The sequence below is a fragment of the Dipodomys ordii genome, unplaced genomic scaffold (assembly GCF_000151885.1).
Source record: "Dipodomys ordii isolate 6190 unplaced genomic scaffold, Dord_2.0 Scaffold5, whole genome shotgun sequence".
In the NCBI taxonomy this organism is placed as follows: domain Eukaryota; kingdom Metazoa; phylum Chordata; class Mammalia; order Rodentia; family Heteromyidae; genus Dipodomys; species Dipodomys ordii.
In genome coordinates, this window is record NW_012267221.1 from 17,417,320 (window position 1) to 17,444,385 (window position 27,066).

Genomic DNA, 27,066 nt, shown 5'->3' on the forward strand with positions numbered 1-27,066 from the left:
CGAACCAGGGCCTCAGGCATGCAAGGCAAGCCCTCTACCACTGAGCCATCTTCCCAGCCCCCCATGGATACATTTTTTTGAATAAGGAAAACTCTTGTAAATGTGTATGTTCCCTGATTTTGACATAGTGTTTGAAGTCACAAATCTCAAAAGTACCAAAGTGAATCTTTTAGTGTATGTATATTCCACAATACTCAATGTTTGCTCCCTGCAGGTAGATGGCATGAGTCTTCAGGGAATAGAGAAAACCTTCTAAGTATCTCACTTTATGTAGATTTCATTGTGCTCCAGGACGAGACAAAGGTAGCACAGGCTCCACACATCTCTAGTAGCAGACTGACTGCCACACCATCATTATTAGTACCAATTCTTGATTTTGTGTTGTCAGGACTTACTCTAATAGCTTCCTGTGCATTTCCTTGTTCTTGCTTTTTATCAAAGTGGGAATTACCACATTTACAAACAAAAAAGTTCAAGCCAAATATTTTGATTAGCATATTTAATTAGTGTATTTAGAAAATTCAGATGAGTATAGTTTAATTGTGATCCAAATATAGTTCTGGCACAAGACCACAAGCTCTTAGTGGTTAGGTGTGCTGTGTAGCCTTTCTATACTATCCCAACCTTATTGACAAGTTAACAACATCTTGCTCTATTGCTAAATGCTTGTGCATTTTCACTTCTTGTCTCAATTTGATCTTTCCACACAATACCTGTTGTGAATTTCAATAAATTGTTTTGAAATCATTTTTTTCTGGTATTAGGGTTTGAACTTGGTCTTGTGCTTGCTTTGCCTGCTCTACTGATGCACTACTACTTGAGACACATCTTCAGTTCAACTTTTTGCTTGCCAATTCAAGATGGAGTCTCTTGGACTTTTCTGCCCTGGGTAGCTTCAAACTGTAATCCTCTGGATCTCAAGGTTTTGAGTATCTAGGATTACTGGCATGAGCCATGGGCACCTGGCAGAACTCTATATTCTTTGTCTTTATTTTTATCTAGGAACACTCCTTAGAGGGAATATTGGAAGATGTTCATGTTTCAGAAAGACAAATAAAAATAGAAAGGAAAAAAGAGAGAGAAAGAGAGAAAGGAAGAAAGAAGAAAGAAAAAAGGAAGAGAAGGAAATAAAGAAGCTATAGTTGCGATTAGTCATTCAGTGAACTGTTTAGGTCATTGAGAAAATACATGCAAACATGATTTTATTTTATAACTTTAATTTTAGATTGTATTACAACATGTAAGTCTCAAATATAACTACAATATAATTTTTGACAAACAAACATTTTGAGCATTTATAGATCTAAGAACAAATTACATGTAAACAGCATTGTTATATTCATGGCTATTTGCTTATTTTTTATTTGCTTATTTTTAAGAAGCAATTATTGATTGTTTTGCTTAAGAATAGTATAACATAAAGAATCACAGATTTATATTTTAAAGTGGATAGTTTCTATACACAGATCCTGAACCCAGGTCAGTTACTGAGCCATCTTAATTTAAATGACTCTGTTTTAATTATTTCATTAACATTTCTCTGAAATCACTATTGCAATACATTGTTTTATTTACAGATGCAGTTATTTTCAGTCTTTTAAATAAAGTTATCAAAATTCTATAAAAAGCTTGCTAAACATTTTGGGTTGCCATTTTTGACAGTATTTATAAACAGACTAGAATGTCACTTGTACCTTCACGGAACTATAATAAAGAGATTAAATGAGATTATCCTGTTTTTATTCAAATTATATCTAAGGATTTGCATTTAAATCTGTGTTTTCAGTTATTCTAACTTATATTTTGTAGTATAACCACCATATTGTGTCACTGGGTAAAATAAGTTCAGTGATTACATATGATTAGTACAACATTTTTATTACTGTGGCATCCAAAGTGTGATAATTTAATTGTAAAACTGTAACCTGCATAAAAGTCTAATTTTACTTCAAGCTTTAGTTTTACTTCAATGAACTCTTAGTGCCAAATATAATTTTTAAAGGAAACTCTCATGAGCATTGATTTCTGGGACAAGCATGTGTATACAAAACTTAATCATGTGATGTGTTTAAAATTATAGTTCACCATGTAGGCCAGCATGACATAGAAAAAGAGTAACTTTGTAATTCACTTTGGAAATACTAAGAAAAATCCATGTCAAGGAACCAGTCACCAGTATATTTTTAATTGGCATAAAAACCAGGCAAGGTAAAAACATTGATAGCAAATCACAGATAAACCTGCCCACCAAATATCTTTTTCATAGGGCATAATATAAAATTTACAATGCTGTTATATTTATCCAGGTGTAAAATCATTAAAATAAATGTAAGGGGATATTACTTTATTAACTGAATGCATTAAAATTTCTACAAATGTAAGATTTTTGTGTGGGTCACTAGTTGCATTATCGAACCCTATTTTCAACAGGCTCAGTGGGTATGTGGTGCAGTGCTCAATGTAGTCTTATAAACACTACATGGTATATCTCATTAACTTCAAAAGTGTTCAAATAGCCCCAGATGAATGATTAAACATAGCTATAAAATATCTTTGGTGCTAGGTTGAATTTCATATGTACTTTAGTACAAATGTCTAGAAGTAAGAATCTCCTGTATAGATGTTGAAAATATATCACAATTTAAAAACACTCTAGACATAAAGTTTTAGGTAAATATCCCTTTCTTGGTTTTGTCTTTTTCACAGCTGTATTTCTTAGTCTTTCCTTCTGTTTATTTATCATCTTTCACTATCTCTTCAACATTCAAGGTATGTTCAAACTTACATAGAAAATGGACCAGAAAAATAAAGAATATGCATTTTAATTACATATAAATATAATTCATGTCACTTTCAACTTAAAAAGAAAATGAATGAAGTATGCTTATATATTTGCTCTAAAAGTCCATCATAAATTTCAACAAAACCAACACTTTCTACTTATATAACTCAATTTTTGTCTACACATGGATAACTTGATTGAGGAAAGGTTTCATATTCCTGGAATAAACTCAGAGAATACATCAGAGCCATTTGTCTTCAGTGGCTATTGAAAAGCACTTCCTTACAAAAGAAAAATGATTAAATTTGTGGTAGGATGAATACAACAAGAGCAAAATGAATATGTGCTTTTAACATTGTAAACCATGGCCACTATATTGATGAATGGAAAATATACTTTATATCATAGACTACTGAAGAGAAAGTGGTGAAATCCAAAAGAATACTTCTACAGTTAGTGGCAAGAGCACTGCTATTTGCTATTTAATTTATTAAAAACACCTGTGAAGCAGGTGTTGGAAAGCCTGCCATATACCATGGCATGGAAGGCTGCCAAACACATTTAGGACACTATACAAATGATGTAGTAAATACTGTGCCCAAGTTCATTATCTGTTCAAACATGTTCTATGGTATCAAATAGCCAACTATCTATCCGGAAACACTGTACTAATGGGCCACATTGGATTTGTTTCAAGATAAAGGATGACTATACAAAACTGCAGAAGAAAAAGATGAATGTGGGGCAAAAGACATTAGGAATCTGGCCATTATCAGCACATCAGGGCACCAAGCCCAGTGTTGCATTGAATAAATAATAGTAAATAAAGAAGCTTAATTGGTTTTTCCCTTAATTATCTTTTTCTTTTAACTTTAAGGAATGTGATATATACTTCGAATAACTTTCACGATCTGTGGTTAATATATGACAAAAACATAATATGAATGAGACAGGGCTATCTGAGCAAGATGGAGTGGTGTGTGCTTGTAGTCCCAACTACTCAGGAGGCTCAGGTGGAAGATCACTTGAGCCTAGAAGTTCAGGTGGTATATTGAGACCCAGTCACAAAACAAAATAAAATGAAACAGAAAAAAGCAAAACACCTCAGAAGAATCATCTCTAAAACACAATACTATTAAGGTGAGTCTGTGAATCAGGATGGATGTGAGTCCAGGTACATGAAAAGTATTTGATGAAACAACCTATGTCTGTTTTTAATTTCATGGCGTTTTATAGATATTTAGAGATTAATTCTGATGCAATGTAGAATAGATTTAAGCACCTCAAGATACACAAGGATGTCTGTACATGGATACAAGACTCTAGCTCCTTAACAATTCAAACAAGATGTTTGAATTAAACCATCATCACTAATGTCCATTAATTTTTATAAGAATTTCTTTGCAAAGCCAAAGCAAAATACTTTTCATCGATAACCAAGTGATAAATATTGTCCTACTGATGTGTGTGTGTGTGTGTGTGTGCATGTATTCATGTGTGTGCAAATGTGTGTGCGTGTGCATCTGGCCTTTTATATTTACATGGGGGATATGAGTGATTACAACTTAGGGAAAAGATAAGCAGAAGTGAAAATGTTCCACCTGTTTTTCTGACTTAAAAAGAAAATCAATTTACTTTTGTTTCTGGTCATCTGCAATTCCTGCAGTTACTCTCACAATTCTTGCAGAATCATTACCAATGCAAAAGAGCCATCTGCTAATGCTGCCTATCCATCTCAGTGATTCAGAGCAAGTGACAGCACTGCTTTGGAGAATATTTTGATTAAAAAAAAAACATTTTTGGCATAGACCTCCTTAAAAGAGTCTTAGTAACACAAGTAAATCACCTTCACAGGTTGTAAACAATATTATCCGAAGTGAAACCCTATTGTGTGTTTTCTTTTCCATCTTTCCCTTTGTCTTCTTTTTCTGTTTTGTCGGTTTCATATTTTTCTTTGTCTGGTTTAGTTACACTATCGTAGGAAGGCGGAGAGATGGTAGATGGGGTTGCATCGGTTTTTTCTGGACTGGAGTTCTCATTAACATTAGCAAAAACGATGTCTTCTTTATTGGGTAAATTATCATCTTTGTCACCATCTTTTATGTATATACTGGAGATGTTTTTGACATTTTTCCGTAAGCGGTAGCGTCGATAAGAACGCTGAATGACAGTGGCCGACACGTCCTCTTGCTTTCGCTTTAATGTAGTCGTGATGGGTTCATAGGACACTTTGGAAGGATTGGCAGACATAAACCTTTCTTCCATCTGTGAGCGAAGAGAATCCATCTCTCCACTCTCCCCCAAAACACGCTTTGTAAAAGCAAACAAGATGTCGAGGCAGTGGATCCGGTCTCCACTCACCATGGGCAGGTCCATGGCAATGAGCTGGACTTTGTTGGGTTTTGCTATGAGAAGGGGAGGATCCAGGGCAGCTGCAAAATCAGAGAGTTTGCTGTATTCTATGAACTGGGTCGCATCCGGATCGAACTTCTCCCAAATCTCATAGAATCGCTCGAAGTCATCCTCGCTCAGGGGCTCTGTGCTTTCTTCCGTGGCCACGCTGAAGTTCTCCAGGATGACAGCGATGTACATGTTCACCACCACCAGGAAGGAGATGATGATGTAGCTGACGAAATAGAAAATCCCAACGGATGGGTTCCCGCAGTCTCCTTCTACTGAGCTTCCTGGGTGAACTTTTTTGGGATCACAGTCTGGGGGTGCACTATTAAGAATCGGGGCTAGCAACCCATCCCAGCCCGCAGACGTGGTAATTTGGAACAGGCAAATCATGCTGTTGCCAAACGTCTCAAAGTTGAACATGTCATTGATTCCAGCTTCCTTCTTCACGTAGGCGAAGTTGGACATCCCGAAGATGGCGTAGATGAACATGACAAGGAAGAGCAGGAGGCCGATGTTGAACAAGGCAGGAAGGGACATCATCAGAGCGAAGAGCAGCGTGCGGATCCCCTTGGCCCCTTTGATGAGGCGAAGGATTCGGCCAATCCGGGCAAGGCGGATCACTCGGAACAGGGTGGGGGACACGAAGTATTTTTCTATCAGATCTGCTAGAAACATACCTAAACAGGAGAAAAACAATAAAAAGTGTGTATTTAAATATTCATGAGTAAATTGTTTTATCTGCCATGTTATTATAGTGAATTATTATAATTATTATTACTGAGAATAATATAAATATATTATTATATGTACATGAATGGTAGATTTTGCTCTGTAGCCTAGACTAGCTTTGAACTCTTGATTTTCCTGCTTCCACCTATGAGTGCTATTATTATAGGTATGCACCTTATTATGACTGGCTATATGAAAATGTATAATATCTACTCATGTAGAAAATTCAAGCAAACACTGTAAAATGATAAGAAGGAAATATAAATCACCTATCATAGCTAATTAATATCCACTATCTGGGTGCCACTTTACATACTTTTCTATGCAAGTACAGACATACATGTATTCATGTATAAATATAATCATGTTACATGATTTTGTACCTTTTATTCCTAGTGCATTTTAGTCATTTCATCACATATCATGCAGATGCTGTAGACAATTGACAGTTTTTATGATTACATAATGATTTCAAAATATCTCATATGAAATAATAGCACTTGTTAGTTCCATTTTTAGCTAAATTGAGTGTCAAAATAGGTACAATTTTCTAAAAATTACATGACTTATGTGTTTTGATAACACATGAATAGAAGTTGAGACCAATAGCATGTCTAAAAATTTTATTATAATTTTCAAATCTGGTGAAAGTCTATATATATACCCATTAATAGTCTTTTTTAAAATTTTACATCAACTTTATTCTCAGAGCAACCTGTGTGAATCAAAGCCTCACACCCATTAATAGTCTTAATACAAATGTTCTATGCCAAGCTCAGCAGTATTGGGCACTACACTGAGTTACAATTTTACACACACACACACAAAATCTTGATGACATTTAAATTTATCTCTCACAGTGATTTATTTCCATTTTTAGAAGAACAATCTATAATTTTCGCACTTACTGACTATTCTATTATTTGTTTTTAAATTCTTTGTAGGTGAGTGGTATTTTTTACTTCTTTGCTCGACATTTTTGTAGGAGCAAATCAAATGTACATTGTGGGGCTTCATTGTGACTCTATATATAAGTATTGTGCACTTTGATCATATGCACTCTCTTGATTGCTCTTTTGAATGTCTGTTCTTAAAAAATATATATTGGGCTTCATTATTCTGTTTTCATGTACATGTGATTTTTTAAAAATCTGCCATGCCATTTTGTTTTGGAAGTTTTGGTTCATTGTTGGATTTAAATGTTGCATAAAATTTAACCATATTGTCATTCATATTTTAGTGCAGTGAATCTTCCCCCATTGGATATTTTTATTCTTATGCAGTTACATTCATGGTTAATATATACAACTCCTTTTATATGTTAGGGTTTGTGTCACAGATAAAAAGCTGTATTCAATTGAACAGTTAAAATATATTTCCAATAGCCTTGTGCCAGTGGCCTACACCTATAATACTAGCTATTCAAGGGACTGAGATCTGAGGATAATGATTCCAAGCCAGCCCATATAGGAAAGGCTGTGAGTCTCTTATCTCCAATAAACCACCAAAAAGCTAGAAGTGGATCTGTGGCTCACTTGGTAGAATGCCAGAGTTATACAAAAATGTTAAGGGGCAGTCCTCAGACTCTAAGTTCAAGCACTAGTACTGACACAAATAAAAGTTGATTTCTAATGCCAGAGATGTGAGAGAGGATGCTCAAGGCCCTCGTTTAGATACCTTTTATTACAAAAAAAAAAAAAGGATTTCCATGTACATTTAACTTCTTTCTTTCTTCCTTTCTTTTTTATTAAATAACCTTTGACTCCCATTTTGCATGGGGGGCAGAAAATGCTTTTTCTATTTCTCCATACTTTAACCCTGTCGTATTAAACTAAATATGCTTGTTAAATCTTACAATAAAATAAAAAAAACAAAACAAAAAATAAATAACCTTTGATTCATGTGATATTTTTTTTACCAGGTAAATTAGCAACTTTCCACATATTAAAGCTCAATTTTGGACTATCTTCTTGAATTTATTCAACTTTAATTAGTTAAATAATTAATACTCAACACCTAGAACTCTTGCTTAACTTTTTTCACTCATTGCTTGCTTGCTCTCTATCATTTAGATCAGACCTTTACTTCTAGGTCCTTTCTGAAGATAAGAATTTTGTGCATTTGTCTGTCTGGAATGGACTCTAAACTGTAATCCTCTGTATTCAGCCTCCAGAGTAGCTAGGATTAAAGACCAGAGCCTCTGGGCATTCAAGTGAACTTTCATTTTTAAACATTGTTGCTGGGTGCCTGTGGCTCAAGCCTGTAATCCTAGATACTCAGGAGGCTGAGATCTGAGAATCGCGGTTCAAAGCCAACCCGGGCAGGAAACTCTGTGAGACTCTTATCCCCAATAAACCACTAGAAATCAGGAAGTGGCGCTGTGGCTCAAGTGGTAGAGCACTAGCCTTGAACTGAAGAGCTGAGGGACAGCGCCCAGGCGCAGAGTTCAAGCCCCATGACAGACATATATATATATATATATATATATATATATATATATATATATCATCAGTAGTCTTAATATCAAGCGATATACAGCCACATCCCAATACTCTGATTTTTCTTCCTCATAAATATTAGAATGGTTTAGACTTGTTTTTCAGTTTACCACTCACATGATGTAAAAAGACTCATCAGTATGGAATTTATGTTAATTGCTAAAGGTAGTCATCATTTCAGTGACAGCCTTCCTCTTTTTTTTTTTTTTTTTTGTTGTTGGTCATGGGACTTGAACTTGGGGCCTAGGAATTCTCCTTTAGCCCTTTCATTCAAGGCTAGCACTCTACCACTTGAGCCAAATAGTGCCACTTCCAGTTTTCTGACAGTTAATTGGAGATCAGAGTCTCACCGACTTTTCTGCCAGGGCTGCCTTTGAACTGTGATGCTCAGATCTCAGCCTCCTGAGTAGCTAAGATTACAGGCATGAGCCATGAGTGCCTAGCTGAGAGCCTTCTTATCTAATTACAAAATAATCCTTAAAATTACTGCTTTTGGGTTATTTATACCTTATATATTATGTTGCAGGCCACAGTTCTTTCTAGATTTTTAACTTCATTTTTATTTCGATCATTTATTAATTTTTTTCTTCAAGTATATTTTCTATTTTTTCCACATTTGAAACAATGATTAATGTTGGCAAATGTAACTTAAGGTTTAATCTTTCTAGCTGAGTATGACTGCATATCCCTGTAATCTCAGAATTTATAGGGGAAGGCAGGGGATTGACAGTTCCAGGCCAAACTGGGTTACAGAGTGACATAACAAGACTATTTCTAAACCATAAGAACAAAGTATTTGTGACCTTTTTAAATTTACACTTTTCAGATATTGTAGCCAGTCATATAATTACTCAAAACTAAGGTTTATTATATGTTAGTCTTCCTGAAAACAGGAAGCAATATCATTTTCTTCACTGGCTTTCAAAACACACCTTTGAATAAATGCATTAGCCATTTTTCCAAAAGGTAAACTTGGAAACTAAATAGAAACTAAAAGTTCCTATGTTTACAGGAGAAACAATTGGCTTTCAAGTCTCATGTAAGTGTCAACCCAGGAATTCTGATATGGTTTTGTTTCTTTTCTAAAGTGCCTTCATTCTTCCATTTTTCTAGCTTACTCAAAAATAGGTTTACATTAAACAATTCTCTGAGTATGTGTGGGACTGGGTTTATTTGGAATTAAAATGTGGCTAATGAATATCCTTACCTACAATGGAGAGGATCACAACCACGAAATCAAAAATGTTCCACCCAACTGTGAAGTAGTAATGTCTGAGGGAGATCAGCTTCAGCACACATTCCCCAGTGAAGAGGATGATGAAAACCAGATTTATCCAGTACAAAACAATTGTCATGTTTTCACTTTGGCCCTCCTTCTCTACCATCATGGTTACCATATTGAGGCAGATAAGAACCATGATGGTAATATCAAAAGCTTGGTTGGTTACTAGGTCAAATATGCAACCTTGGAATTTGTTCTGTAAAAGATAAGAATAACATGAAAAGGAAAGTACATTCTTCTATATTCTCTACAAATGAAAAGTATTCATTAAAGATCATAAGCACAATTTAAGAGTTGGCATGGTTGTAATTGTGTGTGTGTGTGTGTGTGTGTGTTTACCCCTGGCCGAGGAATGGGCTTTTGTGGTTTCTTGGATCCCAGCTTTTTCATTGCATTGTAGTATTTCTTCTGTTCTTCTGTCATAAAGATATCTTGACCTCCAAGGTAAAGAAATAAAACACAAATCTAGTTAAAACCAGAATTACTGTGGATTTTTCTCCTGATTCATTAAATAGGTTAAATTTATTAATATAGAAATGAGATCTATTTTGTTATAGACATATCAGCTATGTGCAAAATTCGTCTTACACAGTTATTCATGTATTGGCACAAGTCTTTGTCTGTTATATGCCTATATAGACTATATAGATATATATTATATAATAATGATTTCCTCCATTGTTTTTCAATATATGAACAGTATATATAATATACACTGTGTGATGATACTTTCTTTTCCTGCTACTTTTCTTACCAGGCATTTTTTAAAATTTTGCTAAATAACAAAGATGTTAGAAAGGGTTATATGAATTAATAGTAATGCCTTATGTCAGTGGCTCATGCCTGTAATCCTAGCTACTCAGAAGGCTGAAATATGAGGACTATGATTTGAAATAAGCCTGGGAAGAAAAGCCTGTGAGACTCTGTGGCCAATCTACCAGCTAAAGACCAAGAGTAGCTGTGGCTCAAATTGTATAGTAACAGCCTTGAGCAAAAATGTTAAAACACAGTGCTCTGGCTTTGAGTTCAATCCCCAATACCAGGACACACAGAAATAAATAAATCAATAGTAGAAAATATCTCTTTGGGTGTTTTAGTTAAGGTTTAAGATTCTTACAAAGAGTTGAAACAAAATCAATTATGAAAATAATATTAGTTTTATATTAATTATATTTCTAGTCCAATAATAGAAAAATAGGTAAAGAATAATACATATGTAATACATATTTTGTTATCTACATCTGTTTCCATACCTATGTCTATATTTCAAGGAACTCTTTGGATTTTTAATTCCCCAAATCCCACAAATTCAATATATTTTATTACATAGTAGCTTATTGAATATCCACATTATATATGTAATGCTTTATTGAACATCAACATCATATATGCTATATATAATACATCAAAATATAATGTCTGACTTATATAACATTATGTATGCATCACATATAATGTTAACATTCAGTAAAGTATTATGTACTAAGTAAGTCACAAATCATCATTTCATAAAAGAAAATATAATCATTAAGCTCTAAGACATAAAATATCCTCATCATCTGAATATGGTTTTTAATCCTTTCTATACTGGAAAAGTCTAAATCTTGTAATTGGGTGCTAGAATGTTGTTATTCCTTCAAGCTATGACAATTTCTTTTAGTTGTTTGTAAGTCTTATAGTAATGTTCAAATTTTTATTTGATCTTAAAGTTTGTTTTCTTTAGTAATATTAGAAGAAGTCACTTAGAGATCTGAAGTCTGTGCTTAAACTTTAGTTGTGATAGTTTGAGCATCTGTAGCCTGAAAATCTGAAATGTTCCAAAAATTGTACTTTTTGAGCATCAATATGACACGTTAAAAATTCCATACCTGACTTCATGTGTGGACAATGGCCAGAATAGAAGTTCACAAAAACATTGCATAAAATCGCCTTCATCTTTTATGTGTATGAAACATAAATGAACTTTGTGTTTAGACTTGTATCCCATCCCCAAGATACCTCTTTATATATATGAAGACATTTAAAATTTTGAAAAAAATATGAAATGTCACATTGAACCTTAAGCATTTTAGTTAATGAGAATTAATTAAGCTAGTTTAAAGATGGTTCCTATTAACCTTCCCAGTAAGGTTGTGGTGACTGAAAAGTTGTTACTTAGAATTGACACAGAGTGAGTATCATTGTTCCATTAGTTCATCTTTTGTCCTGCTGTTTCTGAACTAAAAAACTTGGGAGAGAGGGAGTGAGGAGTGGTAAGCAGGAGAAAATGAGGGAAGGGGTAAGTGTTTAAAAAGAAATGTCCTTACTTATGTAACTGTAAAGCTCTTGTTCATTATCTTTACAATAAAGATAATTTTAAAAAAGAATTTACTCAGAGGTATCAAGTTCTATAGGATCTTTCTGTCAATATATATTGCTTTAGTATAGTATATAATTTTTCCTTCTTCTTCCTCTTCTTCTTCCTCTTCTTCTTCTTCTTCCTCTTCCTCTTCCATGTTGGTCATGGGTCTTGAACTCTGGGCCTGTGCACTATCCCTCAGTTCCTCAGTTCAAGGTGAGAACTCTACTGCTTGAGCCACAGCACCACTTCTGGTTGGAGATAAGAGTCTCACGAAGTTTCCAGCTTAGGCTGGCTTTGTACCAGGATCCTCAGATCTCAGCCTCCTGAGTGGCTAGGATTACAGGAGTAAGCCACCAGCACCCGGCTTCATTCTCTCCTTTAGTAATACATTTTATGGTTAATGACAAAATCCCAATTATCACTGAATTCATTAATGTTGGAGTACAAATAGAGACAATCAATTGGTAGAAAAATTTGTAAAGTGAGATTGATCATTAGGAAGAGTGGTGAATAGAGCCACAAACTGAGATTAAAAAATGTGACTTAAACACATGCACACACACACACACACATGTGCACGCGCGCGCACACACACACACACACACACACACACACACTAAAAGGCAGAATTGCATTAGAGAAATAATAAAGGTTTCGATGGCAAACAATCAGTTACCCACACTAATGGCATTTCAATCATCTTTCATCTATCTTTGTAGATGTTAAGCTGGTGCTGAAATCATTCTACTAATTCTACCTCTCTCCTTCCAAAGATCTCTGTGCTCTTGAAAAACACAAGTAGTACTTTAGCCTCTCCACTCTAAAATGTCTGGATTGGGTATTTTTCATTGAGCCCAGAATAGTTTTTATGGGCTGCTTCTGCCTTCACCTGCACTGCCTGCACTTCTGCTCTCAGGATGGGTCATTCATCCAGCTTCTAAGGCCTTCGGAAATACACACTTGTCACAAACCTCCATATAGCTGTACCTTTTTCCTCTGATTGCCTATGCCTATGTTAATTTTACTTAAGATCCTTATCATTGCCTCCTATTGTGGCATTTAAAAAGACAGTGTAGCAGAAAGCCTAGGAAGAATAATTGTCTAAAATTTTAGGATTGATAGGATGTACAACTGACTATTTAAACTCTATTGCATAAATGATCTTGGGTAATGATCTTGGGTAAACTACTTAACCTCTCTGTGCTTTTCCTCATGTCTGGCACATTTTCTGTAATAATTATGGATGATCTTACTGGCTGAGTGTGTCATTCCAATGAGTTGAGATCCTAATGCCGAGTACCTAATTTGGAAATAGTGATGCTGCGGACCTAACTAATCTCATTATATAGTTCACACTGGAATAAAATGAATCCTTAATCATGTATGACTAGTTTCTCATTAGTAAAAACAGAGAGAAAGAGCTTGTCAATACTGATAGAGATATTGGAATTATACTCCTATAAACAAAGGGATACCAAGGCTATAAGATGAAGAAAGCCAGGGACTGGTGGCTTGCAGCTATAATTCTAGCAACTCAGGAGGAGGGTTCAGATCCATTCAGGACAGGAAAGTCTATGCTACTCTTATCTTGAATTAACCACCAAAAAAACAGAAGTGGTTCTGTGGCTCAAAGTGGTAGAGCATTAGCCTTGAATACAAGAGCTTAGGGGCAGTGCCTAGGCCCTGAGTTCAAGCCCCATGATAGAAAATAAAAGAAGAAAAAGATGGAGATGTAGCTAAGGTCAGTAAGTAAATAGGCCTCAAACCTAGAATTCCCAGCTCCTTGAGAAGAAGAATTAGGAGGATCATAGTTTAAACTATACAGGACAGGACAACAAAACAAAGCAAAACAACAACAAAAATACAGTTAACATTGTGAGTTCATCTCAAAGAATTAACCCAGCATGATGGTTGACATCCATAATCCAAGATATGCAAGAAGCAGTGATAGGAGGATCATCATCAGAGTGTGACCAGGGGGAAAAGCTAGAAACCCCGTCCTAAAATAACTAGAGCAAGAAAGGGCTGTGGGTGTGGCTCACTAGTAGAGTACTTGCCTAGGGACAACCACTGAGGCCTTTAGTTTAAATTCCAGTAGCATCAGAATGAAAAGAAGATCCAAGAAAGAAAGAATTCTTCAAGAAAGGAGATGATCTCCTGGTTCTACAAAACTGAGATTTTGGATATTTAGCCTCCAAATGTGTGAAACAGTAAATTACTATTTTATATAGCCATTTGGTTTTAGTATTTTGCTGTGGAAATCCTAAGGAATGATAGTTGATGTGAGCACTAAAAAAATAAAATTTCAGTAGAGTGCCTAACTCCATGCTCAGCAAATCTCAATTCCCAAGATCTGTGTTACTTCTCAAGCTCTAATAGAAAGTTCTTCAGCTTAGAAGTCACCCTTAGGGCATTCTTTCCTAAGTATGGTCCAAATACATACCACACAGACTACAGACAGCAATGGCATAGCTACTTGTGTAACACATTTTGAATAAATCATTAGTGGATATTTCTTAATTATTCATTTCTTTATGTAAAACATCAGAAACAGTAGGAGTCAATATATTTGTCATAAAATTACAATTGAGGAAATTATTTTCTATACAGCAACTGAATAACATTAAACATATCTGTGATTTTTTACATGGACAGTATTTGAGAAAGTAAATGAAATGGTAGTGAAAGTAATTACTAATTGATATCCAACTTTAAAGAGTTAACATATTTTTGAGAAACCAATTATTCATTTATTTTCAGTACAGTGAAGAAGAAATTTGAAATACTTATCTTCTTTTTCTGTTGGTTGAAATTATCTATGATGACACCAATGAATAAGTTCAAAGTGAAGAATGAGCCGAAGATGATAAAGATGACAAAATAAATGTACATGTAGAGGTTGTATTCATACTTGGGCTGCTCATCCACCTAGAAAATCACTACAAGTTAGCAGTAGGTTGACAAAAATTTCTTTTATCACTTTTGTTTTCATGGGGTTTGATGGGATAGAGCTCTGAGTATTATACTAGGTGAATTCTATATTTTAAAAACCATACCATTATGAGGGCTTAGTGATTTTACTGATATTCATCATCACAATCTTATGCTAAGTGTGCTGCTTGCTTTGTCTTATTGGATCTTCATAAATACCTTACAAGGTAGGTAGTAGATTATACCATATTTTTTTTTAAATGGAAGAATACATTAAGGTTCAGGGAAGGAAAGTTCTTCACTCAAAGTCAGGGTCAGGGCTGGGACAATGTGGTAAAAGCAGAATTTGTGTCAGACTATGGTCATAGGCACTGGGATACTTTTAGGTGAAAGTTCTTTATGTATTTGTACATGTAAGGTATCCATGGAGCTATAGTTTTAAACCACTCAAGTAACCTAAAATGGTTTAAATTGTAAAGTGATATTTTAATCAGTGATATAAATAAATTAATAAATTAGTGATATTTGAATCAGTACTTACATCAACAGAATCCACAGCTGCATACATAATGTCCATCCATCCCTTAAAAGTTGCCTGTGAATATACCATTTATAGATTTGAATATGCAGTTCATATTCTAAAACTTCCATCTAGTTTTTTTTCTATTTAAGCTTACATTTATTAATATTGTTAGTAAGTTTTGCTGTATTTCAAAATGCTAATTTAATCTAAAAACACTATGTTTTAAGAGAAATCAGAATTCTCAATATTTCTCCTAATAAGTACTTCCAAATTATTACAAATACCTGTTAAGTTTACATATAAACTTTTATTTTCCGAAGTGGAACAGAATTCTATGATTCCAGCAGGAAACTTTTTTTTCTCCATTTCTTAAGTTTTAATCTGCCATTAGGAAGTCCCTGTCACCTTAAGGTAAAACTAGAAAGACAAAATGACTACTCTTTTCTGAAGTAATATCTAGGTGGTACCATGATGGGCTCAAGTCATACCAGAGTAGATTTTGAATTAATAATTCTCACATGCAAGAAGCCTTACGCTTCATGACCATAAAGAGATAACTCTTTTTTGAAAGCCACATAACATAAATGTATCTTTAAGTCCTCTTAACAAGTTATTGAAGGAATGACTCATTTCTTCCCTTCAACAGCCCCTAACATAATAAGTACTCATGAGAGGAGTGACTTACGACTTGAAGTAGAGACAGGTAACCAAGTCCAACATTATCAAAGTTAACTTTCAGGTTTTTCCATCGCACATTTGCACTGCCATTCATAAGGGCAAAGCACTCTGAACGATTTTCAACTTGACTTGTAGAAAATCTCGTCCCATCTGTGGTATTTACACACTCGTAGAACTTGCCAGCAAACAAATTTACTCCCATGATGCTAAATATTAGCCAGAATATCAGACACACGAGAAGTACATTCATGATGGAAGGAATTGCTCCTATCAGAGCATTTACAACCACCTAGTATCCAAAACAAAGTAGACTCAGTATGACCAGAAAAGGCCACATAGGCAACATCAAGGTACAATTAAAAAGAGTAGAACAACCTCTTTAAATACTTAAGACATCAAATCACCCAACCAGTATATATGTATTGAATGTCTACACTACTGTATGCTCAATACCAAGACAGAGGTAGCCTTAACTCCTGTCAATACTGGACTATAAATTTCATAGTTCACACAGTAAAACTATTATCAAAAACACAAAACAAGCAACATGATATTACAATCTTAAACAAAAATCAAATTAATATTAATATACAAACAACCTGATATTGATAAGATGAAATTCTGAAATTGGCACACTCCAGAAATGATAAAAAATTAAGTAAGATGCACATATAAAGTCATTAATCACAGAATTACCAGCATTGGATATTCTCCAGGATTAATTGCTTAAATGGAATTGTTAGGAGTATTCTAATGGTTTGAGCTCTTTAGATAGAGATGCTTTTCAAAATGAGAGCAATCTTCTTGAATTTATGATCTTAAGTCTCAAAATAATTTTATTTAAGCAGTTAGCCAAATATAGACATTGTCAGTCTCAGCTAAGACCAAAACCAAAGAATATTCTCCTTTTATTTCTGCTCTTCAGCATTTCCTCTGCTATTGACCGCCAGAAATCTGAATCATTTCCTCTGCTATTGATTGCCACCATACCCTTCTCCATGGCAACTTCTGTAGCACTTATTTCTTGCTACTCTTCCCTATTATTCCTATCACCCAGACACATAGTTCTTTCTAGTAATTGCCCCCCAAACATCCTGCAAAGTTGTAATATACTGAATAGTTCAGGTAAACAATCATAGTGGAATGATGTGCAATTATGCTGGCCTAGACAGACAAGGCAAACTCAAATTGAGATTAATGGAAGAAGGTGTTGGCATTGATAGTGTCTTGACTGCTACATTGCTGATGGTGAGTTGTGGTTAAAACAGCAGGGACAAGATGGGGGAACACAGGAGGAGAAAGAAGACTCAATGCTGACTAGGAAGAAACTCAAGGAGAGAGGCAACAATAAGAACTGATTGTAGAGAATATATCCACTGTCTTGCATGTCTGTTAGGAAGGAATTGCTCGTTAATACAGATGCTAGATAGAGCAGACTGGTGTTAACTTTGTTAGTTCTCCATAAATATCTGCTTAGATGCTACACACCATAGGGAAATAAAGGAAACTATCAAAGTTTTAGCTTTTATTAAATGCAATTTAGATATAATTCCAATAGTTTGGAAATATTACTTTAAGGATGAAGAAGGTAGTATGACAGCTGTTTGGATCAATTTCTTAACAATATCATACACACATACACAACACACACACACACACACACACACACACGAAGGATTATGGTGTTTATTTGTTCATTTTAAAAATAATATGTACTGTGAAATAACGGGCTAAAAATCTGTACATATGTACTTAAGGTTAGGAAATTGAGTGTTTTCTTACCCTCATTCCTTCAAATCTAGATAGGGCTCTCAGAGGTCTCAAAGCTCTCAGTGTCCGAAGGGATTTAATAGGGCCAAGATCTGAGTAGCCCAGAGTGCTTGCAACTAAAGTAACCAAAGAAACCTGTATAGAAAATTAAAAAAAACATTAATTGGTTTAATGAATCAATAAATTATAAAGGGAAATGTTGATTTCAAAGAGCATTAAAATAGGATAAATACAAGCAATATAAGTTTCTATGCCACATTATTTCAACATGACCTCAAAACTGGTACCATTGAGGCTTTTGAAAGGAAAAGGGATGTCAGGGGTAGCTAAACAAAGTAAAAGAGAAAAATAGAAAAAATAAAACAACGCATATAACTTTTACATTTTTTTTGTAGTTGGTAGTCATGTATCGTTTGCTAAATGGGAATATTTAACTAGATCAATTATCCAAATTTCAGTTGAAATGAAAATCCAAGGCATAAGATTCCAAAGCTGCCATAAATCTATGGCATTGACTCAACTAAACGTAAGTCTGAGCATGAACCTTTTTTTTCAGAAGCCTTCTCAAAACTAATGAATTTAAGATCACACTACAAAACAAATTACTTGTATCCTTCCATTTCTGAGGATTGACACAGTATTTATCATTTATAATTTGTGAAAGGATTTTCAGTTATTTTGAAGGGAATAAGAGATCAAATTATCTTATTGGTTCTAAAATAGACCTGAACTTTTAAGAACTTTCTCAAATAAAGAAGACTAGCCACAATGACCATACGCAGAATCCAAGAGAAATTGTTTTTTCACAAATTATTTCAAAAAAGATCATTGAACAGAAAGGCAATCGACATTCATTTTACAAGCAGAAGAGGGAGTTCCTCAATGAGTTTAGATTTAGATCTGAAAGTGCATTCAGAAAACTCATGTTTAAATATTCATTTAAATATTCATTTGTAGTTAAGTGTCTGAGTGCTTGAACAAACCCCAGGCTAAAAACTAAGAACCTCAACAACAACAACAACAACAACAAAAACAATTTCTAAAATATTTACTTCCCATTTTGTACCAGGAGACAATGTCTAAGAACAATATCTAGGATGTCTTCAATATGAATTAAGGTATTAGTAATTTAAGAGATTGAAGTTATCCAGAGAAGAACATTTGAGAATCAACTTCCTTATATTTAAATTATTTAGGGAAGAAAATCCCATTGGCTACAAGTTTGCTGTTACTTCTATTTGAGACAAGTAAATTAATTGATATAGTAGGAGGTGTTAAAGTAGGAGGTGTTAAATGTTACAGTAAATGTAACATTAGTATTATTTCGGGAAAAAACCTGTTTCCTCTTTACAAGGTACTCTTTTCCATTACTCAACCACTCTCTAGCTTTTGATTTTGTTTTCTTATCTGGTCATGAGGTTTGAACTCAGATCTTGGGCACTGTCCCTGAACTTTTTTGCTCAAGGCTGGCACTCTACCACTTTGAATCATAGCTGCACTTCAGTTTTTCTGGTGGTTAATTGGCGATGTGAGACTCATGCACTTTGCTGGCCTGGGCTAATGTTTCAAACCTGAATCCTCAGATCTCAACCTCCTTAGCAACGAGGCCTGGGCCACCAATACCCCGCTCTAGTGTTTTCTTCTCTTCTCTTTTTTCCTTTCTTTCTTCCTTCCTTCCTTCTTTCCTTCCTTCCTTCCTTCCTTTCTTTCTTTCCTTCCTTCCTTCTTTCTTTCCTTCTTTCTTTCTTTCTCTCTTCTTAATATTAAAAGCAACAACATATAAATTAGAATTAAAAGTTTTCTTTTGATTGTAGAAAACATGATACAAAAGTTTATTTGAATGTGAGAGAAGTCACAAGCGAAATGACTTCTGTTGAAGAATTTCTGTTCTACTATTAACCATAGACACATTTCTACTGCCTGTACAAATATGGTTAAAAACATGAACATGAAACTATCAAAGGTAAAAATTGGATAATATGTAAATGTGGTGAAAATGTTCAGGAAACTTAAGAATGCATAATCGTTTGCAATTTGCTCCAGTGTACTTACATCAACAATTAAGAAGTCCAGCCAACACCAGGCATTGGTGAAATAGGTTTTGTAACCATATGCCACCCACTTGAGAAGCATTTCCAGAATGAAGATGTAAGTGAATATTTTGTCAGCATATTCCAGGATAGTCCTAATAGTCTTTTTCTTTTCAATATAGATATCTTCGAAAGCCTGTTGACAGAATATTAAAATTTCCATTTATGCACAACTTAGAACTAATGATTCATAACCAAAGCAGGAAATAGGGTTCTGAAGGTAAGAGGAACACACTGCAGCACTGCTGTGAGCCAGCCCATTCCAGTTCATGCTACTTCATAAGAGTTCTCCCCAGTTGCTACCAGAAGCACATGGAGAGGGCAGAGGAAATAAATTACCTAAAGTCTTCTGTCAGATTCATGATGGCTGATATCTGCAGTGATTTCTACCTTCAACTGATGCTTTTCTCTCCTTTTCAAATTGAATGAGTTCAGACAATTTAAGATGCCACCCTAGGGTCAGACCCTCTTTTAATTCTCATCTTGAACTTCCCTTCTTACCTACTATTGGACTTGTAACTTCTCCTTGTTTATACATTCCACCTCCCCCCCCCAGTCCCCGACCATCAATCATAACAAAAACAACGCAGGAGGTGGAAAAGGGTTTTGCAAAATGTATCATTATAGTAGTATAATAAGGCTACAGAATATAATTGACTTTTCTCTTGGAATTCTGCAACTATGTTTTATCATTCATCAACAACTTTGACTCTGCAAATTACTTTTAAATTCACTCTATGAATGTGGCACTTATTTATTCTCCAAGAGTTTTTGTTAAATGAGACCCAAGATGATTTCATGGTCGTAGCCACAAATCTCTTGAGAAATAATGAAGAATGAGACTCACTAAGATGCTGAAAATAATTATTCCTAATCAAAACTAAATCATGAGGACGTTTGGGATATTGAAGCACTCTTTACCTTGGTGGGAGAATGATATCTCAAGGATCTATAATTTCATGTCTTAACATTGTGTTATCTATTGAAGGTTATTAAGTTGTGTCATTCTTCTTCTTTTGTACAAAGTCATGCTGTCAGTATTTTCAAAACTATCTTTAGCAATTAAAAATGAGCAGCTGATATTAATATTAAAGAAAATAAGGAAGTTGAGACAGAGGAAGGATAGATCTGCTAAGTGCATGAAAAAGGTGTCAGCAATGATCAAGGTCCTGAAAGTGAGTAGAATCAAAGTTCAGGAAAGGATTCTAAATATCAGGACTTCTTTTCCCTTTCTTCAAGTTCTGGAGCAATCAAACAAGTCACTCAAACACAAATTTGCAATGACTTAGTCATTAAAATATGACAACAAAGAGGGTTAGTCCTAAGGAAGAAGAAGCCTGTTCTTAGATCTTGGGTTCAGTTTCCTAGCAGGATTCACAATAGTGGGAATCAGTGTAGACCTCATTCTAATAGGTCTTGCTGCCTGACGGGGCTCAGCTGCAGGCTTCCAAGTCCCAGGGCTGATTTCCTTGATGTAGGAGCCAGAGGAGAAGGATGCCATCATACCAAATCTACTTGATTTGTGGCTTTAGTTTTCCTGATACTAACTTCAGCTACCACTCATTTATTTATTTTACTTTTGGTATTTTCTTTTTATAAGTGAAGAAAACAATTGTTGTGAAGTTTTATCATAACTAAGTTACTGTAACTCAGCTCTATCCATTACTAGATTTGAACACCCAGCTAAATTTTAAACTCACCTTCCTAATTGAGAGAATGAGGAAAATACTATTACTTCACAGAGCTGTTTGAAAATTAAATGAGAAGATCTAGATAAAGATTCAAAAAAACAATACATATGTACTCAAAGTATTGAGCTTTATTGATACTTTTAGAGATTTTTTATCATTTCTAATTATCTTTAAATAGTAGTACAAGGAGTTTCAATTCAGCCTGTCAATTTATATGTACATGTTAATGTACATTTATATGTACATGAGTGGGCACCAAGTCCCCAAATAAAAAATATTAACTTTTTTAAATTCTTCCTTTTTGTCCTCATATGATTCATTTGAATTCTGGCTTTAAATATCCTCTCTTTCAAAAATATCACCTTAGGTGTGGGAAGGTGGCTCAGTGGTAGAGTGCTTGCCTTGCATGCATGAGGCTCTGATTCCTCAGCACCACATAAGCAGAAAAAGCCGGAAGTGGCACTGTGGATCAAGTGGTAGAGCGCTAGCCTTGAGCTGAAGAGCTGAGGGACAGTGCCCAGGCCCAGAGTTCAGGCCCCATGACTGACCAAAAAAAAATTTCATCTTAGTTTTTAGACATTTTCAACAATGGAGTACTCTAAACCTCTCTTTTATATTTGAAATTTCTTCCTCAATCATATTCATGGTATTAAACTTCTTTGGTTATTTGAACTGTTGTTACAGATAATGCTAAGATGCCTCCCTGGAAAACACCAAATAAGTAAAGTAGTTCTCTTCTCATTTTATTTCCTGTTTTTGAGGTATAAGATGTATTTGGAAATCTCTAGTGGATAGTTGGCAGGACCCAGGATCCTAATAGCTCCTAATAGCTCATCTCTGCTAGAGTCAGCAGGAAAGAAAGGCAATTAGCAAAAGCTCAGTGAACCTGTAGCTCTCTCAGATCTCTTTCAAGCTGCATAGAAAGTACTTGTATATCTAAATATATATACATATATATATATATGAATGAATGAAAACTTGTCTCATTCTGCTTTTAGACTACCATTAGTCTTCCTCTATAAAAGCATGTTCATTCCTCATGAACTGACTCATGCTTACCATTCTTAAACTATCTGAACAACTGTACTTGTTCTTCCTACCACAGCATTCTGTAAAATTCAGCCACTTTTAATCCCTTGGATAATTATTATGTCTTTTAGCATTGTATACCTTGTCCTCTAAACTACCTTTCTTGGCTGAAAATAAAGCTTATTCTTTCTAGACTTTTCACAATCTAATATCCTAAAATCAAAGCATACCATACTGTCTTTGCTAACAACTTTATGTATACATTCCATTTATAAATATACCTTGTTCTGTAATCATTGTCTCTCTCATTAGCCACTCAGCTTCCTGAGAATAGTTCCTGTATCCGATCCATCTTGGTATTCAAGGAAGCATGAATAATGTTGGGCATGTAGAAGATCTCATTAAATATTCACTGAGAACCACTAATTTTTTTGTCCTTGGTAGTCACAAGAGTTAATTCTTCAGTTTTTAAAAAACAAACTGGTTACGATGTTTTATCTTCCAGATCATTTATTAAAAGTACCGGCAATCAGTTTATTGACTTAGGTGTGAGATCACTTACCAGAGCTCCACTGCTGAGCAGGATCATGAGAACAATGAAGCTTTCAAACCAACTGTGTTCTACTATCCTGTAGCAGGTTTTTCGGATGTTCCACCAGATTTTCCCTTTTCCTGAGTCTATGTTAACTTGGCAGCATGGGAATCTCCGTACACAACCTAGCCAGAAAGACATGTATGTAAAGCCTCAATATCCAGGATAAATAAACTGGTTAAGTAACAATGAATGAGGTTTCCAGTTCCTGTTTACCTTCACCTACACAAAATGGCACTGACAGAAAAACAGAGCCATCCTAGCAGTTATGTAATGATAAGTCGAGATTTTGATTTATATTTTCTTCATGACTAATTACCCAGAAAATGTATCTTTGTGGTGACTTACAGGGCTTATTATGTGAGGACTGTGCATCTACTAAAACATTTAGACTAATAAAAAGTATATGTTATCAATTGAAATCTATTTCTGTGATGCACCCACAACTAGATAATTTCTAATGCCTAAACCTATAGTTTCAGGTACACTCAATTTGGAGGCCATTTTCTCTCATCTTCTAAATTGCATAGTGTTTTGTTATGAATTAGCAATCATTTTAAATGTTTAGTATATTGGGCTCTGATTTCTTATCAATCTCTTCCATGCTGTTTAAAATCACATTGGTTTGATGAATGAATGATGATGACTTAGTGAATCAATGAACTAAACTCTAAGGAATTCTGAGGGCAAATGGATTTGAAGGTTTCTTATTTAATAATATGACTGGAGATGCTTCTATTCTTCTATTAAAATCTTTTTGAGAAACATTTTCATAAACAACGTGAAAAGCAATAACAATTTCTAAAATTAAGTCTAAAAGAAATATATCTTTATTAAAAGATGTAAACATATGAAAATGGCAATGTTGTCAAAGGCTATCTTCAAATTCAATGTAAATGCTTATCAATATTCCAACCTCATGCTTCAAGGAAATGGAAGGAGCTATCCAAAAATTCATATGGAACAATAAGAGATCCTGAATAGCAGAGACAATCCTTAGCAGAAAAAAAACAGTGATGAAAGAATATCAATACCAAACTCCACTACAAAGCCATAGTAATCAAAACAGCTTGGTACTGGCACAAGAACAGACTTGAGGACCAATAGAATAGAACTGAAGACCTAGAAATGAACCCACAGACCCTATAGCCACCTAATCTTCGATAAGGGAGCTAAATAAATAGAATGAAAGAAAGACAGTCTCTTCAGTAAGTGGTGTTGGAAAAATTGGGTAATCACCTGTAGAAAACTAAAGCTAGATCCTTATATATCACCTTTACAAGTATCAATTCCAAATGGATCAAAGACCTCGAAGTAAAAGCAGACACCCTGAAAACATTATAGGGAAGAATAGGAGAAACCCTAGGTCTCCTTGGCACAGGCCAAAATTTTCTTTTTTTAGTAAGTTTTTTTTAATGAGAAAATACTGTACAGAGGGGTTACAATTACATGAGCAAGGAAATGAGTACATTTATTATCAAGCATTGTTGCCTCCTCCTTTGCTTTTCCCCTTACCATCCCTTCCCTCCCACCTCCACAACTACACTCACCCCTCTCCATTGCCAAAGTTGTAAAGTTTGTTTTTCCACCTATAATCTTGTATATCTCATTGTTGCAATGGGTCCACCTGTATCCCTATTTAAACAATTTATTTTATTCCCTTCCCCTCCACAAATTATATCAACATCAAATACAGTGAAAACAGGGGTTATACCGTGGAACAGGGACTTACAAAGCAACAAAAAAAATCATTGTATAAATATGTTAGAAATAATAGCAAGAAAGAAAAAAAAACTTGTGTCCTTATCTTGAGATTCATTTCACCTAACATCATCTTATCTGACCTTTTCTGCTTGTCTCAGAGATATACTAGTTATTGCAAATAAGGGAAACCACGGGACCTATGTTTCTTTGAGCCTGGCTTACTTCACTTAATATAATTTTTTCCAGTCTTTCCATTTCCTAACAAATGGGCCAATGTCATTCTTTCTGATGGAGTCATAGACTTTCATTGTGTATATATACCACATTTTCTTGATCCATTCATCTACTGAGGGGCATCTGGGTTGGTTCCTTATCTTAGCTATGGTAAATAATGCTGTAATAAACATAGTTGTGCTGGTAGCTTTAGTATGGTCTTGTTTGGGATCATTTGGGTAAATGCCCAAAAGTGTGATTGCTGGGTCATAGGGGAGCTCTATGTGGAGTCTTTTGAGGAATCTCCATACTACTTTCCAAAGTGGTTGAACAAGTTTACACTCCCACCAACAATGCAGTAGGGTTCCCTTCTGTCCACATCCTCTCCAGCATCTGTTGTTAGACTTCTTGATTACAGCCATTCTAACTGTGGTGAGGTGCTATCTCAGTGTTGTTTTCATTTGCAGGATCCTAGCAGAGAACTTCCCAAACATGCAACAAGATAGGCCTATTCAGATATAAGAAGCTTTTAAAACCCCAAATAGACAAGACCAGAACAGGACATCCCATGGTCACATTATAATCCGCACAGGATCAACTCAGACCAAGGAAAGGATTCTTAAAGCTGTCAAGGACAAAAGATCAATCACCTACAAAGGGAAACCAATTAGAATAACCTCAGATTTCTTAGCAGAGACAATGAAAGCAAGAAGAGCCTGGATAACATGTGCCATGCCCTAAAGACAACTATCAACCAAGAATACTGTATCCAGCTATACTCTCCTTCATAACCAAAGGTCAAATAACAACTTTCCATAGCAAAGAAAAACTGAAATAACCTATCTCCACCAAACAAGCCCTACAAACGATACTTAAAGATGTCCTACACATAGAAAACCAACAAGACCACAATAAAGGCCAAGAAACCACACCCACACCGAGAATTCAAGAACTATAGAACCAAGTTGTCGCAGCCCCCAAGAAGGTGGATAATATAGCAGGAACTCCCAAACACCTCTCAGTCCTAACTCTCAACATTAATGGACTGAACTCTCCCATTAAGTGACAGACTGTCTAGTTGGATTAAAAAGGAAGATCTTTCTATCTGCTGCCTTCAAGCGTCACACCTTGCCCATCAAAACAAACATATTTTGAAAGTGAAAGGCTGGAATAAAATCTACCAAGTAAAGGGCCCCCATAAACAGGCAGGAGTTGCAATCCTAATATCAGATAAAATAGACTTCAAATTAAAATTAGTGAGAAGTGATAAAGAAGGTTGCTACATACTAATTAAGGGAACTCTCCTTCAGGAGGATATTACAATTCTATATATTTACCAAACAACAGAGCACCCAAATTTATCCAAGAAACACTACTTTCTTGCAAATTTCACATAGATCCAAAGACATTAATTTTTAGGGATTTTAACTCACCACTCTCCCCACTAGGTAGATCAACTTGGCAAAAAATCAGCAGAGAAACCACAGATCTAAACAACTGCATAGACCAAGTAGATTTAACAGACATCTACCCAATATTTCACCCAGCAGCATCAGAATACACATTCTTCTTAACAGCATATTGAACATTTTCCAAAATAGACCACATTTTAGGTCACAAAGCAAACTTGTCCAAATTCAGAAACATTGAAGTTAGGCTCTGCGTTCTCTCACACCACAAGGGAATAAAATTAGCACTCAATACCAAAAGCCACCAAAGAAAGTTCTGTAACACATGGAGGCTGAACAACACACTGTTGAGTCACCAGTGGGTCATGGAAGAGATTAGAAAGGAATTCAAATGTTCATGATAT

The 27,066-nt window shown here is 35.0% G+C and overlaps 1 protein-coding gene across 1 annotated transcript in view; it reads right to left on the reverse strand.

Moving 5' to 3' along the window:
- Positions 1–266: 266 nt before the first annotated feature.
- Scn9a (sodium channel, voltage gated, type IX alpha subunit) overlaps positions 267–27,066 on the reverse strand; it is a 78,864-nt gene continuing 52,064 nt past the window's right edge. The window contains exons 19-28 of the mRNA XM_013027294.1: positions 23,307–23,461; positions 19,987–20,160; positions 17,947–18,069; positions 16,172–16,453; positions 15,505–15,558; positions 14,823–14,960; positions 10,031–10,135; positions 9,617–9,887; positions 4,697–5,859; positions 267–428 (exon numbers count right to left, since the gene is read on the reverse strand). Coding sequence (XP_012882748.1) covers positions 267–428; positions 4,697–5,859; positions 9,617–9,887; positions 10,031–10,135; positions 14,823–14,960; positions 15,505–15,558; positions 16,172–16,453; positions 17,947–18,069; positions 19,987–20,160; positions 23,307–23,461 — 2,627 coding nt within the window. The remainder of the gene's footprint in view (positions 429–4,696; positions 5,860–9,616; positions 9,888–10,030; positions 10,136–14,822; positions 14,961–15,504; positions 15,559–16,171; positions 16,454–17,946; positions 18,070–19,986; positions 20,161–23,306; positions 23,462–27,066) is intronic.